The sequence below is a fragment of the Cucumis sativus genome, chromosome 7 (genome assembly GCF_000004075.3).
Source record: "Cucumis sativus cultivar 9930 chromosome 7, Cucumber_9930_V3, whole genome shotgun sequence".
In the NCBI taxonomy this organism is placed as follows: domain Eukaryota; kingdom Viridiplantae; phylum Streptophyta; class Magnoliopsida; order Cucurbitales; family Cucurbitaceae; genus Cucumis; species Cucumis sativus.
Window position 1 is genome coordinate 14,487,951 of NC_026661.2, and position 14,535 is coordinate 14,502,485.

At 33.9% G+C, this 14,535-nt stretch overlaps 1 protein-coding gene across 1 annotated transcript; it reads right to left on the reverse strand.

Annotated features, from left to right (window-relative positions):
- Positions 1-189: 189 nt before the first annotated feature.
- Positions 190-11,235, reverse strand: LOC101204360 (eukaryotic translation initiation factor 5B). The gene is made up of 13 exons (XM_011660842.2): positions 10,702-11,235; positions 8,387-10,560; positions 6,483-7,045; positions 6,235-6,342; positions 6,044-6,144; positions 5,857-5,947; positions 5,637-5,747; positions 5,489-5,554; positions 4,530-4,589; positions 2,681-3,238; positions 1,292-1,411; positions 910-1,029; positions 190-743 (listed from the first exon to the last, which is right to left on the reverse strand). Exons 2-13 carry the CDS (start codon positions 10,503-10,505, stop codon positions 678-680), a joined length of 4,083 nt encoding a protein of 1,360 aa, XP_011659144.1. The 5' UTR covers positions 10,506-10,560; positions 10,702-11,235; the 3' UTR covers positions 190-677.
- Between the last annotated feature and the right edge of the window lie 3,300 nt (positions 11,236-14,535).

Below are 14,535 nucleotides of genomic sequence, written 5' to 3' on the forward strand. Positions count from 1 at the left end.
ATGTAAATAGTTTCCTCAGGTTGGTTCTCCATGCTCTAGATTAGACAACTGTTTAAAGATGAGAACAAAATTCCAAACTAAGAGTATGAAAAAAAGAAAACATTTCGCAATTCCTTTGATTTGCATAGATAACATTCCAACACCCTACAGCCATCGATATTGGAATGCTAGAACAGATATCGACCACGCTTAATAAAAGCAATGTTGTCAATATACGTCAAAGAAATTCCTGGAAGTTTTACGTAGCAAACAAGGGAGACAAATTTCTCCGAAAGTTATTTAATTAGTGAAGAATGTCAAACATATAATTACAGATCTTGATCAACCCCCTCAACAAGTTGACAATCTTGCAATCACTTATTTCATACAAAAAAAAAAAAAAAAAAAAAATCTCTATAGGTAATCACAACAAAACTTAGGTAACCTGAGTTGATTGGTTTGGTGGCTTTCTCATGCAAGATAAAATAGTTGTGTTATCCAATTCCGGATACCTTCCCGCCTAGATGAATTCAACAATCACCCTATCCATAAACTCGGCACGGGTGTCTTTTCCAAAGGGGCAACCTTCTCTTCCATCCCACCTTTCCTCTGTATCTTCAACACATTAACCCAATGACACCGGATCCGAACCAGCTGTTCGAAATGTCACAGAACGCTCTACTTGATGGTGTTGCACTTCATTGTATCTTGAAAAGATTCTTCAATTTCACCACAAGTCTCCACTCATCCGTGGACAAATCATCCTATACAACATAATTAAATTTATTGGCCGAAACAATAATAATAACTCGTTTGATCTCGAAAATGTTCTCTCATACATCCAACCATGTAAAACTACTCACCATATCATGGTGGGCTCAAGTTTCCTGATTAAAAAACGGAAAAAAAAAAATTAAAAAGGAAACTAACCCGATAATTGGCTTTGAGAAGGTCAATGGACTTCCTTGATATATGGCTCACAAGTTCATCCTCCAAATCAAAATGCCTACCATACATCTTTTGCTGCTCCTCCGAGGAATGCCCAACTATCTGTTGAAAGAAGCCAAGGAAACTTTATCACATATTGATTCGACAAAAATGATTTTGTATTTGAGATGATATTGGAGAATTAGAAAAGAAGAAGTAAAAGTTCGAAATAAAAACAATATATTCCATCAATCATACATAGAAACATATCCATCAAATTTGATCAACATTTCCAACTTCCCCCACCAGACAAAAGACTTTATTGTAGAAAACATTAAGGGGATTGTAAAACAACAGCAACACCAGTAAAATAAATAAGGACTACCTTAATCGCAATCTTCTGCCCTTTTTTTGCATAATCAACAGGTTTGTGATTATTTTCAATAGATGCAATACGACCAATGTCAATAAATTCTCTTTGAGGAATACAAATTGGTGTGCCAACCTGCAACAATTGGTAAAACATCAAAAAAATTGAAACTACCAGGTGATTTGTGAAATCAAAGATTATACTATTCAAACTAGCAGAGATGTTTGTATTCCACGATATTGTATTACAAAGAACTACTTTTAAAAGAAAATGCAAAAATACATCGTTCAAGGACAAGCATGACAAGCAAGTACAATATTTCGGAATCAATTCTCCATAAAATTCCACCGTCAAAATAAATGAGTAATAAAATAATTGCATTATAGGAAGTATTGATACAGCGATGGAGAAAAGTATAGTCGATATAAATATAAGTGTTTAAATATAGTAGATATAAATATAGATATTCAATTTCTAGTTATATTATATCTGTAGCCCTTAAACTTTGAAGTTTGGGTCTATCAGTACTTAACTATCAAAAATCAAAATTATATTTAGTCTCTAAACTTCGATTTTTTTCTTTTTATATTTACGGCTCTATTAAACCTAGATACAAGTTTAGTTTTCCATTAGACAGAAAATTTAAACTTATATCTAAAAGATTGATTACTTTTTAAATATATCAAATCTCTCAAGGACTTAAATGTTAACAAACCTACTCTGACACATATAGAACTTCAGAGACTAAACTTGTAATTTAACCTCTATTTACAAATAGTGATAACACAACTTTATACATACAACTGAACTAAAATTACACGATGGTTCTAGAAGATGGGCACCCTCAACCTCACAAGCAAAAGAAACTAAAAAATCATCCGAAGAAATAAGAGGAAGAAACAAACAGATACAAATTAAAACTTCAAAAGATCTTTTGCAGAAATATTATGCAAATGACATTAATTTGAAAACGTAACTTCCATAACATTTTTGCATGTCATCTATTTAGACAACAAATTAAAAACCGATTGGTTGTACATCAATTAAATTATTCCTTATTAAAACAATATACGGTGTTTGAAAGATATCTGCAATTCTTAAATGACACAAAAGAAAATAATTTTTAAAAAGTAGAGCAACAAATATATCGAAGTGTACTAGGTATGAAAGGTCACGTATCAGAAATAACTGCAAACATAAGGATGCTGCAAAGTTAGATTATTTTCCTTTTATTCCAAAGCAATTCTTTTATCAAATGACTTATTTGAGAGCCAACTGATCTGCATATATGCAACTACCGAAGCAAGAGATTATAAATTAAGCCAACATTTCAGAGTTAAAAGGTTAAATAACATCGTGAACATTTAAGTGAATAGGAAAGGTGAAAAGCATATATAAGTGTACCTTGGCAATGCCTTCAATCACATCGACCCCCAACACAATTGGATCCTTTTTGTTGAAAATGCAATTTGGTAAAATTTTGAGAACACAAGGAAAGACTGCTTCCTCAGCGGCTTCTTTCTTCTTTTCCTCCTTGAGATTATCAATATAGGCCTTGAATTGGTCGAACAAGTGATAAATGATATCAGCAATAAAGATCTTCACACCAAGCTCATCGGCAAGTTCTCGAGCTTCTGGAGTTACTTTAACATCAAAAGCCAAAATAGTGGCATATTCTTTTTTCTTTTCAAGCATTACACTAGCTTTCATGACATCTTTTTTATGCACTGGTCCTATACTTATTCCACTGACAGGAATGCTCACTGCCGGGGACTTCAAAAACTCCAATAATGCTTCCAAGGAGCCAAGTGTAGATGCTTGAACACAGACTCCCTCACCAGTCTTGTCTATCCTGCTCAAAACCGATTTCATATCTTCCATAGCTGAATCCTTAATGTCTTCCAAGTCATCCTCAGGACCTACCACATGAAGACTGGTTCCAGCAATGGCATGCTCAAGACCCTATACAAATATTCAAAAATACCAATGGCATTTTGTTAAGATCATTCAACAAAAGCAATAATCAATCCCGTTAACGTACAATGAGACCTATGAAACATAAAAACACTCCACAACATTTGTATCTTCTTTACATACTAGACAGTGCAATACTCGGCTTTTCTAATACATAAAATAATTAATTAAAAAAATTGAGCACATGAAGTCCCTAGAACACAATTTTTTAACTGAGTAAAGGAATAACGTCTGACGAAAGAGAAAAACACTACAATATGAAAATCTATACATCTTTGAGCACCTAAGAAGCACAGACATGGATACAGGATGTGAAAGCATGGAAAACCCTTCAGTTAAACTCCTTTTGACACTCCTTCAAATACGGCTTCTTGGTGGGCCTCTTTACATTCAAAATTCTTTTGTAACTGCAATATCTTAGTAATTATTGAAGATTACAAAGCTCTTTTCATGTAGTTACCTTTTTAGGAGGGGATTTCCTCTACCTCCAGCCCCTAGGCTGTTTTACCTTTTGATTACATATATCCGCTTCTCATTTCTTAGTAATTTAAAAAAACTAACCATAAGAAAAAAAAATAAGAGAGAAAGATAGACAGAGACGTTCCTTCAGGTCCTTAGCCGAATGGTTCTAACATGATGCAAAAATTGAGAAAGAAAATGATATATGTAGAATAGAGTGTAGAAAATAGGAAGTGGTTACATCTTAAAGGAGATTACTAACATAGAAGAAAATGAATAATTGACGCCTAAAGACAGACATGGAAGAATTGAAGCCAAACAGAATTGGAAGAGGTGCTTTCTAAAGAAAATAAGATAACTTTCTGAGAGTGCCTAATGGTTTAGAAGAAGAGACGGGAATCCCCTCTTCTTTCAGAAACTCATGGCTTCAAGGAGAAGATCCATTCGTTTATCTGAACTGGTGGTTGTGGTGGTATAAAACTTGGTAAAATATGGGGAAATGAAAGGAAAGATTCTTAGATTCAACTGAAGTTTGTACTTAAAATCTGAAAAAAATTTACAAAATCCTATCCATCAATTCAAAATAATGCAAACTTCTTAGCGCAAAGATCATCCAAATGATATGTATGGGGAAAAAAACACAAACTTCAATGACCATATGACCATATGACAAGTCTCTAAGATGTGCCCTAGTTTCTTTCGGAAGAACCATTGTGTCCAGGTCAAAATTCAGTCAAAATTCACAATTCTTAATGGTAAAATTAAAATATAAATATATATACATATATATATTTCTTGATTGATAGTTATGACCAATTACCTGTCCAGTTATTTTTATCCCCTGAGCAGCCTTGATTTCCTTGTGATGCAGATATGTTCCCTGAAGATTATACAACCAAAATCATCAGCTGTTCATTGCAATACTTACATATAAATATAATAATGCTTCATCAAGGATTTCATATTCAGACAGACCACAAAAATACTCGATAATTCTAGTGATAGTGCACAGACACATCCAAGTCAACAAAGTTCAAGATACTGTCAAATACTTAAAGCCAGACTCGGAAACTTTTTTCAGGTTCTACGGTAGAGAACATATTGATCTCAAAAGGGTTACGTACAAACTTGTTTTCCTACATTGGAATTCTACAACGGAGCAATACTTCTGAAAAATGCCTCAACCAGTTAGCAGTAATCCCTCATCCCAATAAGAATGTATAAGAGTTTCAGAAAGGATGCTCGGACTCTGCTATTTTGGAAAGGAACAAATCCCATAAAAGATATTTCTCTGCTTTATCAATCACAACAATACTTCATTCTAAAATTATTTTTCTCCAAGCTTAGAAACAAAATTCAAATTTCTGCAGGAATGGGTCATTAGCAAACTTAGATTATTAAATTTAACTCAGAAACCAATTTCAACCATATTTATATGCTATGAAAGTGAAGGAATTATAATCTACCAATCTGGAATCAAGAATTAAAAAAATATATGGACCACATTCTCTTTTTGAGCCGAAGAGATTCTCCCCAACAGTTGGGCTTTACCTTGTCTCTCAATGTCGTCACCCCCATATTTTTAACTGTTTGCAACAAATTTACATACACTAACTTAAGCTTGCACAAGTTATTCCCTAAACGACTCATAAAATAACCAAATCTCATATACAGATAATAACCAAAGATTAATACATTGACAAGATTACATTCTTATCATTATAAGCAAGATCGATCATCTAAAGCTGTATAAACTGAAAAAGCTAAAAGAAGTCATACCTTCACCCGAAGTTCCTTCATTGGATGGGGCGTCAATAGGGCTCGAATAGAAGTAACAATTGGGCCCTGTAACAAGATGATTCCATAAGTTCAATTAAAGGCCATCCAAACAAAAAAAAAGTAATTTCATAATTAGATCAGTGCTTGCCTGCATCCCACAAACAACGATTTGATCTCCTTCATGCAGCACACCATTAACCAGTATGACATCAATAGTTGTTCCATGACCTTCAACAACTTTGACCTCCAAGACCGTGCACTGTTGATGGAGAAACAGAATATGATCACCTTTTAACTTCTTTTATATATATACCAATATACACACACATTGTCATAAAAAATAATATTGAGCCACAGCAAATTAACACCTGCACTTCATCACTATATGTAAGTTTCTTCGTCATAGTTTTCTGGGCCCACTGCACCAATAATAGTAACATATCTGGAATACCTTCACCACTAAGATATTCAGAAACAAATTATTACTTAACTTGAAAAAAAAAAAATTACTGCTTATAGAAGTCAAAACAATATCAGCAAGCATGTGAAACTTACGTGACAGCACTTGTAGGTACTATACTGAAAGTTTCCCCCATTTCTTTATTTTTATAATACAGCTCGGTATTCAATCCCTGCTCTTTAAATTGAGTAATAATCTGTTGACCGAAAAAAGTATATTCGCTCGACATCCATTTTAAGCTGTGATTAAAATAAAATACAACTGGAAGATGGATAATGTAAATAACCTGAATAAGCCTCATATTGAACTCATTCTGCACATCCTTAGTTTGCTGCTTCATTGTCTTGAGTATTGGTGCATTGCGGATTGATTTCCACCCATAAAGTCTGTCAACCTTGAAAGTTGGATAACTTCTTTAGGGTCAGAAACAGATCTCATTTATCAAAATATACAAAACGGTGGAAATAATACACAAATAAAGAATAGACATTGTTCAAAAAAAATTGAGAGCAATTGCAAATAAATAGTAGTTACCTTATTCAAAGCAACAATAAATTCTGTGTTTCTCATCCTCAAGAGATTAAGAGATTCTATTGTTTGTGGCTCTAAGCCATGCATGATGTCAACAACCAAAATTGCAAGATCACATAAGCCTGAACCACGAGAACGTAAGTTCGTAAACGACTCGTGCCCAGGCGTATCAATAATAAGTAGGCCAGGAACCTTCAGCTTTGCATCAGCTTTCAGTTCCCTAGTTCTTTCCCGAATGTTCTCAGCAGGAAAATAGGTTGCCCCAATCTGCTGAGTAATTCCTCCCGCTTCTCCTTCTTGAACATTTGTGCCACGGATACAATCTAGTAGCTTAGTTTTACCAGTATCAACATGACCCATAATACAACAGATGGGTGAGCGAAGATTTTCTTCCTGTTGTACAGGAGTAGCATCTGAAATTGAAGCTTTTTTCCTAACAGCATCCTCTTTCCTTTTGCCCTTGTCAGCAACCTCAACTCCGTCCTGCTTCTTTTTGTTTTCAATATCTTGAGACTTTATAGACTGAGAAGGTAAACCTTTTTGAGAAGGAGCAGCTAGCTTGGCACCTACAAATGCAAGTTTCATTAAACAGAAGAATCAACTTTCAACCTTCAAATTTGAAAGTACAAAGAAAATACTAAGCCATAGATTAAAATCAGTGAGATAACATCTTACAAATAATCCCTCTTCTTAGTCAATTTTAAAGCTTCAGACAATTCTTCATGAAAATATCAAAAAGAGAATTGAAGAAAAAATAGAGACAAGAAAAAGAAAGAACACTCACTATTCCCATTTGTTGGAGATATATTCTTTGTAGTAAGACAAATAATTAGTAATCATCTAAGCTATATTTTGTGAAGGGAGAGAAAAAGTTTCACAGGATAAAACAAGAATTCAACCCTAAAAAATGTATATAAAAAACAAAAGACGTCTCTGACTGCAGTTGTTTCTTTCCATCCAAAGAGGAGCTAAGCTCGAACTAAATTCAAATTTCAAACAATGAAATTCCTGGTTTTTCTGAGGTGGTGCTGCAATTAGAAGACAGAAATGCTCTCATATTGGTCTAAAAAAGGTGTGCCAGCTGAAGCAAGATAGTAGCATATTCCAAAAATCTACTCGCAAAATCATATTACAAAAGTAAATGCCCTTGAGATTTCAGGTTTTTTATACACATAACACACCCTACGGCCTTTTGCTACTGTAGAATGGAAGAAATTGATGCACTGTATTCTTGTACTCAGTGATGGTGGAGTGTGGAGATAGGATTTCCTTAAAGAGAACCAAAGAAAGAGAATGAGGCAGTCTCTCAAAACACAAGGAATTGCAAAATTTCCAATTGGGTCCAATTAAAAAGAAGAAGAATCTCCCTCTATCTCTCTTTTCGCTATAAGCCTCCTTTTTTCCTTTATATTAATTGTTTGGATTTCCGCATAACATTTACTCCTTCCTTTAGTTTTCATGCACTCAATTTGTCTTTTTTTCCTTCCATGAACACCATGCTTCGATTGAGAAGAAAGAAATATAACACAGAGGCAAACAAAAAAGAAAGAACAAAGATAAAAACCAAAACAAAGGAACTCCAATCTTGCAAAAAAAGATCGAATGGGCAATTCAAAAAAATCTGTTGAAAGAGGACACTAAAAGAAAAAATCAACAAAAGCTTCCAGACAAGTGTAAACAAGAAAATTGTCCAGATGCAACACCAAATTCCTAAGTGCTGCATGCATAAGGTAGTTATTACAGAACTTCTAAAAAGAAAATTTTGATGGTATCATAAAAGTGGAAGTGAATCTCCAGCGCCCATTAAACTAGTTCTAATCATTTTACATTTTTTATTTTGATTAATGTTAAATTGGTCTGAGTAACCTGGATGCAGACAAATGTCGAATTTATATTATTGAACTTACCTGCGCCATTCTTTCTATCCTTTTTCATGTCATTCTCAGGTTCGGATTCGAGCTCCTCGTCAGCGAAGGAACTTTTTAAGGAAAGATCAACAACAGCATCATCCCAACTCTTTGCATCCCATTCATCCTCATCCTCGTCTTCTTGAATTTCATTATCTTCAGTAGCCTCAAGAACCCCTGACTTTTCCTCCACATGCATCAACTCAACAGCTTCAATCTTCTCCGACTCCAATACTTCTGTCTCTGCCACATCTTTTTCTTGTATTTTTTCTACTATATGTTCTACTACCTTAGTTTGTGCATTGCCATTTGTTTGATGATGGGATGGTTTTGTCTTCTTTGTCTGGTATTTGGGTCGTTTAGCTGGTGCACTGGGATCAGATGTAGACAGAGGTAAACCTCCTGCATTTGACAATATCTGGTTCCTCATTGCTTCCAACCTCCGTTGTTCTTCCTTTTGTTTACCTGTTAACAGCTTGCCTTCCAGTTTCTTCCTTAAAAGCTTCTCTTTTTCTCTTTCCTTTTTCCTACGCTTAGCCTCTTCAGCTTGCCTTTCAAGTTCTTCTAGCCTAAGTCTCTCCTCTTCTTCTTTTTTCAATCTCTCTTCTTCCTCCCTTTTCCTTCGCTCTTCCTCTTCTTTTCTTCTAGCCATTGCTTCCTGCATCTCCCTAACATGCTTTGGCACTTTCTTCTCTGGCACTTTACTCTTCGCAGCACCTTTTTTGGGTTCTATGATTTCAGACTTTACCTCCTCAACTTTTTCATCACTCCCTTCAGCAGCAGCTGCAGCAGCTGCCGCCTTTTTTTCTTTTTCCTTCTCCTTCTTCTTTTTCTTCTTCCTTGCTGCAGCTGATTCTGTGCTTTCTTCTTCAGCTTCCTTTTCAGGAGGAGCTACAAGCTCAGGTGGATTTTCAACTTTGGCCTCCTGGAAAAAAAGAGGAGGATCTGCTGGTTTTGAAATGGCAGGCCCTTCTCCTAGCTCAGCAAGAATCTTATCCAAATCATCTTCTTCTTGAGCAGTCCTTCCGCTCTTCTTCTTTTTCTTTTTATTTTTTGAAGTTTCTGCCACCGCTTCCGTCTTGTTGGCATTAGATAAATCAGAATCAAGATTGCTACTTACTGTATTATGTATTTCAGGCACGACCACATCTTTAGCTTCATTTGCCTGCGCATTTTCATCACTTAATGCAGTAACAGTACTGTTGCTTTTCTTCTTAGAGGACTTTTTCTTACCAGAGAAAGCAATTACATTAAGGTCGTCTTCATTAACGCCATCATGGTCTAATTTATTTGTCTCTGACATAGAAAAATCACCATCATTTTCCTCATCTGCTAATGCTGCACTAAAGGAATTTCCACTCTTCTTTGAAGCCTTAGCGGACTTCTTTTTCTTACCAGAGAAGCTAATTGATGTAACATCCTCCTCATCTTTTTTATCATCTCTGTCCTCATCCTCATAGTCAAGACCACTGAAACCTGAAAATGCACTTCCAGCCTTCTTGCCACCTTTTGATGACTTCTTCTTACCTGTAAATTCAATGACAGGCTCACCATCAATATCTTCATCAGCCCTGATCTCGTTATCAATCGCATCCTCATCATTGTCATCATCAAGGGCAGTGAATGCTGACACTGCAGAAAAACCACTCTTCTTCGAAGACTTGGAAGACTTCTTCTTGCCCGAAAACTTGATCGCAGAATGTTCCTCCTCATCATCATCCTTTTCTGTAGTCAACACAGATTCTTCGTCATCATCAGCATCATCTATTCCCTCCTCTTCAAGCAAACCAAAACTGGAAGAAGAAAAAGCACTGCTACTTCCACCCTTCTTCGACTTGCCCTTCTTCTTCCCAGTAATAACAATTTCTGAAACACCATCCACATCGTCTTCGTCATCATCGTCCTTAAGTTGTGAAGCTTTTGAATTTCCCTTCTTACCCTTCTTCTTCCCAGTTATCACAACCTTCTCCTCCTGAATTTGCGCTTCTTCAGACAACTCGGTTCCAATGGAGTACTCATCGTCGTCTACTGCAAATGTCTTTTTCTTCGACTTCCCACCACCATGGGCTGCCGCAGGGGCGCTGTCATCATCCCTTGCGGTAGGCTTCTTTCGACCCATAGGAATATCGGTAAATTGAAACCCTTAAACCACCAAGAAAAGCGCCCCAAGAATCCTATCAGCAAATTGATAGCCAAAAATTAGACCCAACAACACCAATCGGCTACGTAATCAGATCTCTCTTCAACAGAATAAAACCATAAATAAAACATAAATAAAAATAAACAACATCAAAGCCCCAAAAACAACAATGAACCTTAGAAGAGATGAAGCGTTTCTGGAGAGAAATTAGATAAGTCAGCTAGTGAAGATAGAGAGACATGTACGAAGCTAACGCTTGGGATTGGGAATCTGGTAAAGGTTCGTCGGGCTAGTGCAAAATCATATATAACAAAGCTGGCGAATGAAATTCAGTCTGATTGGTAATCCAGTTTTAATCCCAAAAAAAAGAAAAAAAATCCGTCTAAAGTAGGTCCGATTGGGCAGGAATTCAAATTAAAAATTGACCTAATTCTAAATTCGCCCTAATTAAAGATCGGTTAATCAAAAAAGAAATGAAATTCAATCACGGCGGCCAACGACTAAGAGATGGAGATGGGGTGGGAGTGGCGCCGTGAAGTTGAAGCAGAGAGATAAGGAAGAAAAGTGACGGTGTAGACGTTTCCGGCGAGTAGCGGCGGCAGAAGAATAAACGCCGGTGAGATGCGGCTGCGGTTGATATGAGAGTGAGAAACAGAGGAGAGGAAATTGTAGAGAGAAATGAAGGAAGCTCTCTAGGGTTTATATCTTTGTCTTCTGTTATATATGGGTACGGGAAAGAAAGAGGGAAATATAGAGTACAATTTTCAAAAATTACAAAATATTGAAATTATTTACACTATACGTCAAACAAAATTCATTCATCACATTTTTTATTATAACAATTTTCCATATAAATAAAAAAAAATGGTTAATTTTCGTAAATATAAGAAACATTCAAAATAAAAAGTCATTAAGATCATCATTTTTATTTATCATTCTTTTTCTTTTTCAGCCTCGTTTCCAAATATATTACTTAGAAACGTGGTGATGTTTAAATATTTTAGCCATTTTATATTTTTTAAAATACCAAAAAAAAAAAATTTGAAAAATTGCTTAGAAACAGCATTTAAAATTCCTCGCTCCCCATCCATCAACCATCTAGTTTTTCCATCTTAAATATTTCGCTCTTTCTATCGATCATCTAGGCTTCCCAAATTGTTTTGGTTTTTGGTGATCATGTTAGATATTAGATGGAGATTTTAACCATTTTCTCAAACCTTCCCAATGGTAACTTTTTTTTGTTTAGACGAAATTGAGAACGTCAATTTTTCAAATTTGATTATAACAAAATTTCCCATCTTTTTCAATCTTATACCAAATCTTTAACTCATTTTTTTCCATCTTAAATCATTTTTATACAATTTCTCAAATATTTTATTCATTTATATGTTCAAGAATACAATAGAAATCTTATTTACAGCAACACCTTTATATAAAATTTTAGAAAATTTGAGGTTGATCCAGGTTCATTCCAAATAAAGGTGTAACAAAAAAGTCCAAAATTATAAATTATAAATTTTTAGGAATTTTAGTCAGATGAACTGAGATTATCAAATTTTTAGGCGTTCTTGGTAGAATTATTATATTTTTAATATTTGATATAGTAATTTTAAACTTTTGAAAAGATTAAAAAAAATAGTTGAGGTTTGCGGAAAATTTTTGAAATTTTTGAAAAATGGTAGAATCTCATTTTAATGTTCCAGGATGCACAAAAAAATACAAAACAACAAAATAATGGATAGGTTGGAAATTTTTAATATTTTAAGGAAATGGTCAATCTTGCGTGAGATACATGAGAAAATAAGTTTAAAAAAATGTGCTAGTTTTAAGAGACGAAACCTATTAAATGTCGTTTCTAACAACTTTCCAAGTTTTTTTCATCTAGAAACTAAGTTTTTTTCATACACACTAAGATTTTATAGAAATTAAGTTCTTTTTTCATATAGAAATACAAAAAAATTATTTGGGGGTTTCTTAGATAACTAGGGCGGTTTAGATAACTAGAATGTAACCAGAATTACTCTGAATTAGAATATTATTAGAAAGTGTGAGTAATCGAGGATGAAACAAAAATAAGTTAGTGGAGCATGCAAACTATTAGAAAGATCCAAAAATGCTTAAATCTAAACATAAATTTTGGATTACAATTTGCAATACATTATAAACTTATCTCATTACGGGCCTCGAATACCCCTAGATGTGTATGGCATCAACTACGTCCCATTTCTTTTTTATTTTAGTTATATATAAGCAAATAAGGAAGGTGAGTACTATGTATGTTTCTAAAAATGGAAAAGTGATATGCATGTGCATGAGTACATATAACAAAGAAAAAACAAGAAATGACCGGGGATGTTCTCAACATGGGAATTTTAGAAACCTCGTGTTTCATAAGGTCATCCAAAACTTTTCAGATACTCTTTCTAAGAGCTAGGATGATTATAAATCTCCAAATAACAGAGCATCTTAGGGCTCGTTTGATAACATTCTCGTTTCTTGTTTCTCATTTTTTGTTTCTTTCTTTTTTATAACAAGGAACTGGATTATGTTTGATAAGATAATTATTTTCATTTTTATTTATTGAAAAGAAAATACAAACAAAAAAATTGTTTGATAATCATTTATTGTTTTTCGTTTACGTGTTATTTTTCAAGCATTTTGCTTATTTTTTAATTTAAATATAATTTAATTATGTAATAAAAATACCGAATATACATAATTCATTAAAAATGAACAAAAAAAAGATATAAAACATTAACATCATCAAATACACATAATTTTGGTTGTAACATTAAAAAATATAATAAAATATTTTTTTAGGAAATTTGTCAAAAATAACAAATTTGACAAAATATTTACAAAATATAGCAATATTCTGTCAATGATAAACATTAATATGCTTCTAGCAATGACACATATAGGTAGTAATAGAAATTTATTAGTGTCTATTATGGAAATAATCCAAAATTTTGTTATATTTTTTAAATATTTTAATTTATTTTACTATATTTATAAATGTTCCTAATTTTTATTAATATTGAAATTTGATTTATCATTCAATTTATTTCTTTGAAATGATGTTGACTCAAATGCATGCCGTAACCCTCAGACTTTTGACATGGATGCAACCCTCTTCCTTGCATGCACAAGTCTCCTCGCTAACCATCATGTCACCTACCTAAATAACCTCTAAAAGACAAGCTCTCCTCACAATGATGGCAGTCTATAACACTCCTTTTGGAGGTTTGAGTGAAATTTATTCCTGAATAAAAGGTAATTTGGTTAAACGATTATCTAAGAACATAAACGATCGTGCAAAAATTTAATCGATTGTGTAAGAAAGATAAACAATCATGTAAAGGAATAAAGATTGTATAAGAAGTTAAACTATAACACCCCAAAACTAATAAGTTAAATTTATTAATTTTAATATGATGAATTTGGGTGTTAATTGAGAAATTGTTTGAAATTGTGGAAATTAAGTATTTCGGAAGGTTATGTAAGTAATTTTTGGAAATAAGAATTCTATGGTTAAAGTTTTGATTTTTTTTTTTAATCGATGAGTATTGATGAATTAGGTTGGTAAAAGTTTATGGGTAATTTAAGAGTAATTTTATTTTAAAATAAATAAAATTATAAAAGAAAATGTATATTTTGTTGGAAAGGGAGAAAAATTGAAGATGATGGAATGAGTTATTAAAAGAGGAGACATGAGAGGTTGTTTGTTATGATGGGAAAAGAAACGAGAAAGAATTAATTAATAGGTATAATAATAGTAATAGTTAATAATAATATTATTATTATTAAATAGAGCATTATTGGGAAGCATGAACTTACTATTCACCATCTTCTCTACTCTTCCTCTTTCCTTCACAATTAAAGCCCTGGCCGCCGCCCTTTCACTGTGCACCTCCGGCCGCAGTAAATCCCACGACTAACGCAGCCACTGCACGACGACGATCGCCCAGACGAAGCCTTCTCCGCCTCGATCTCCATCCACAGCCGTAGC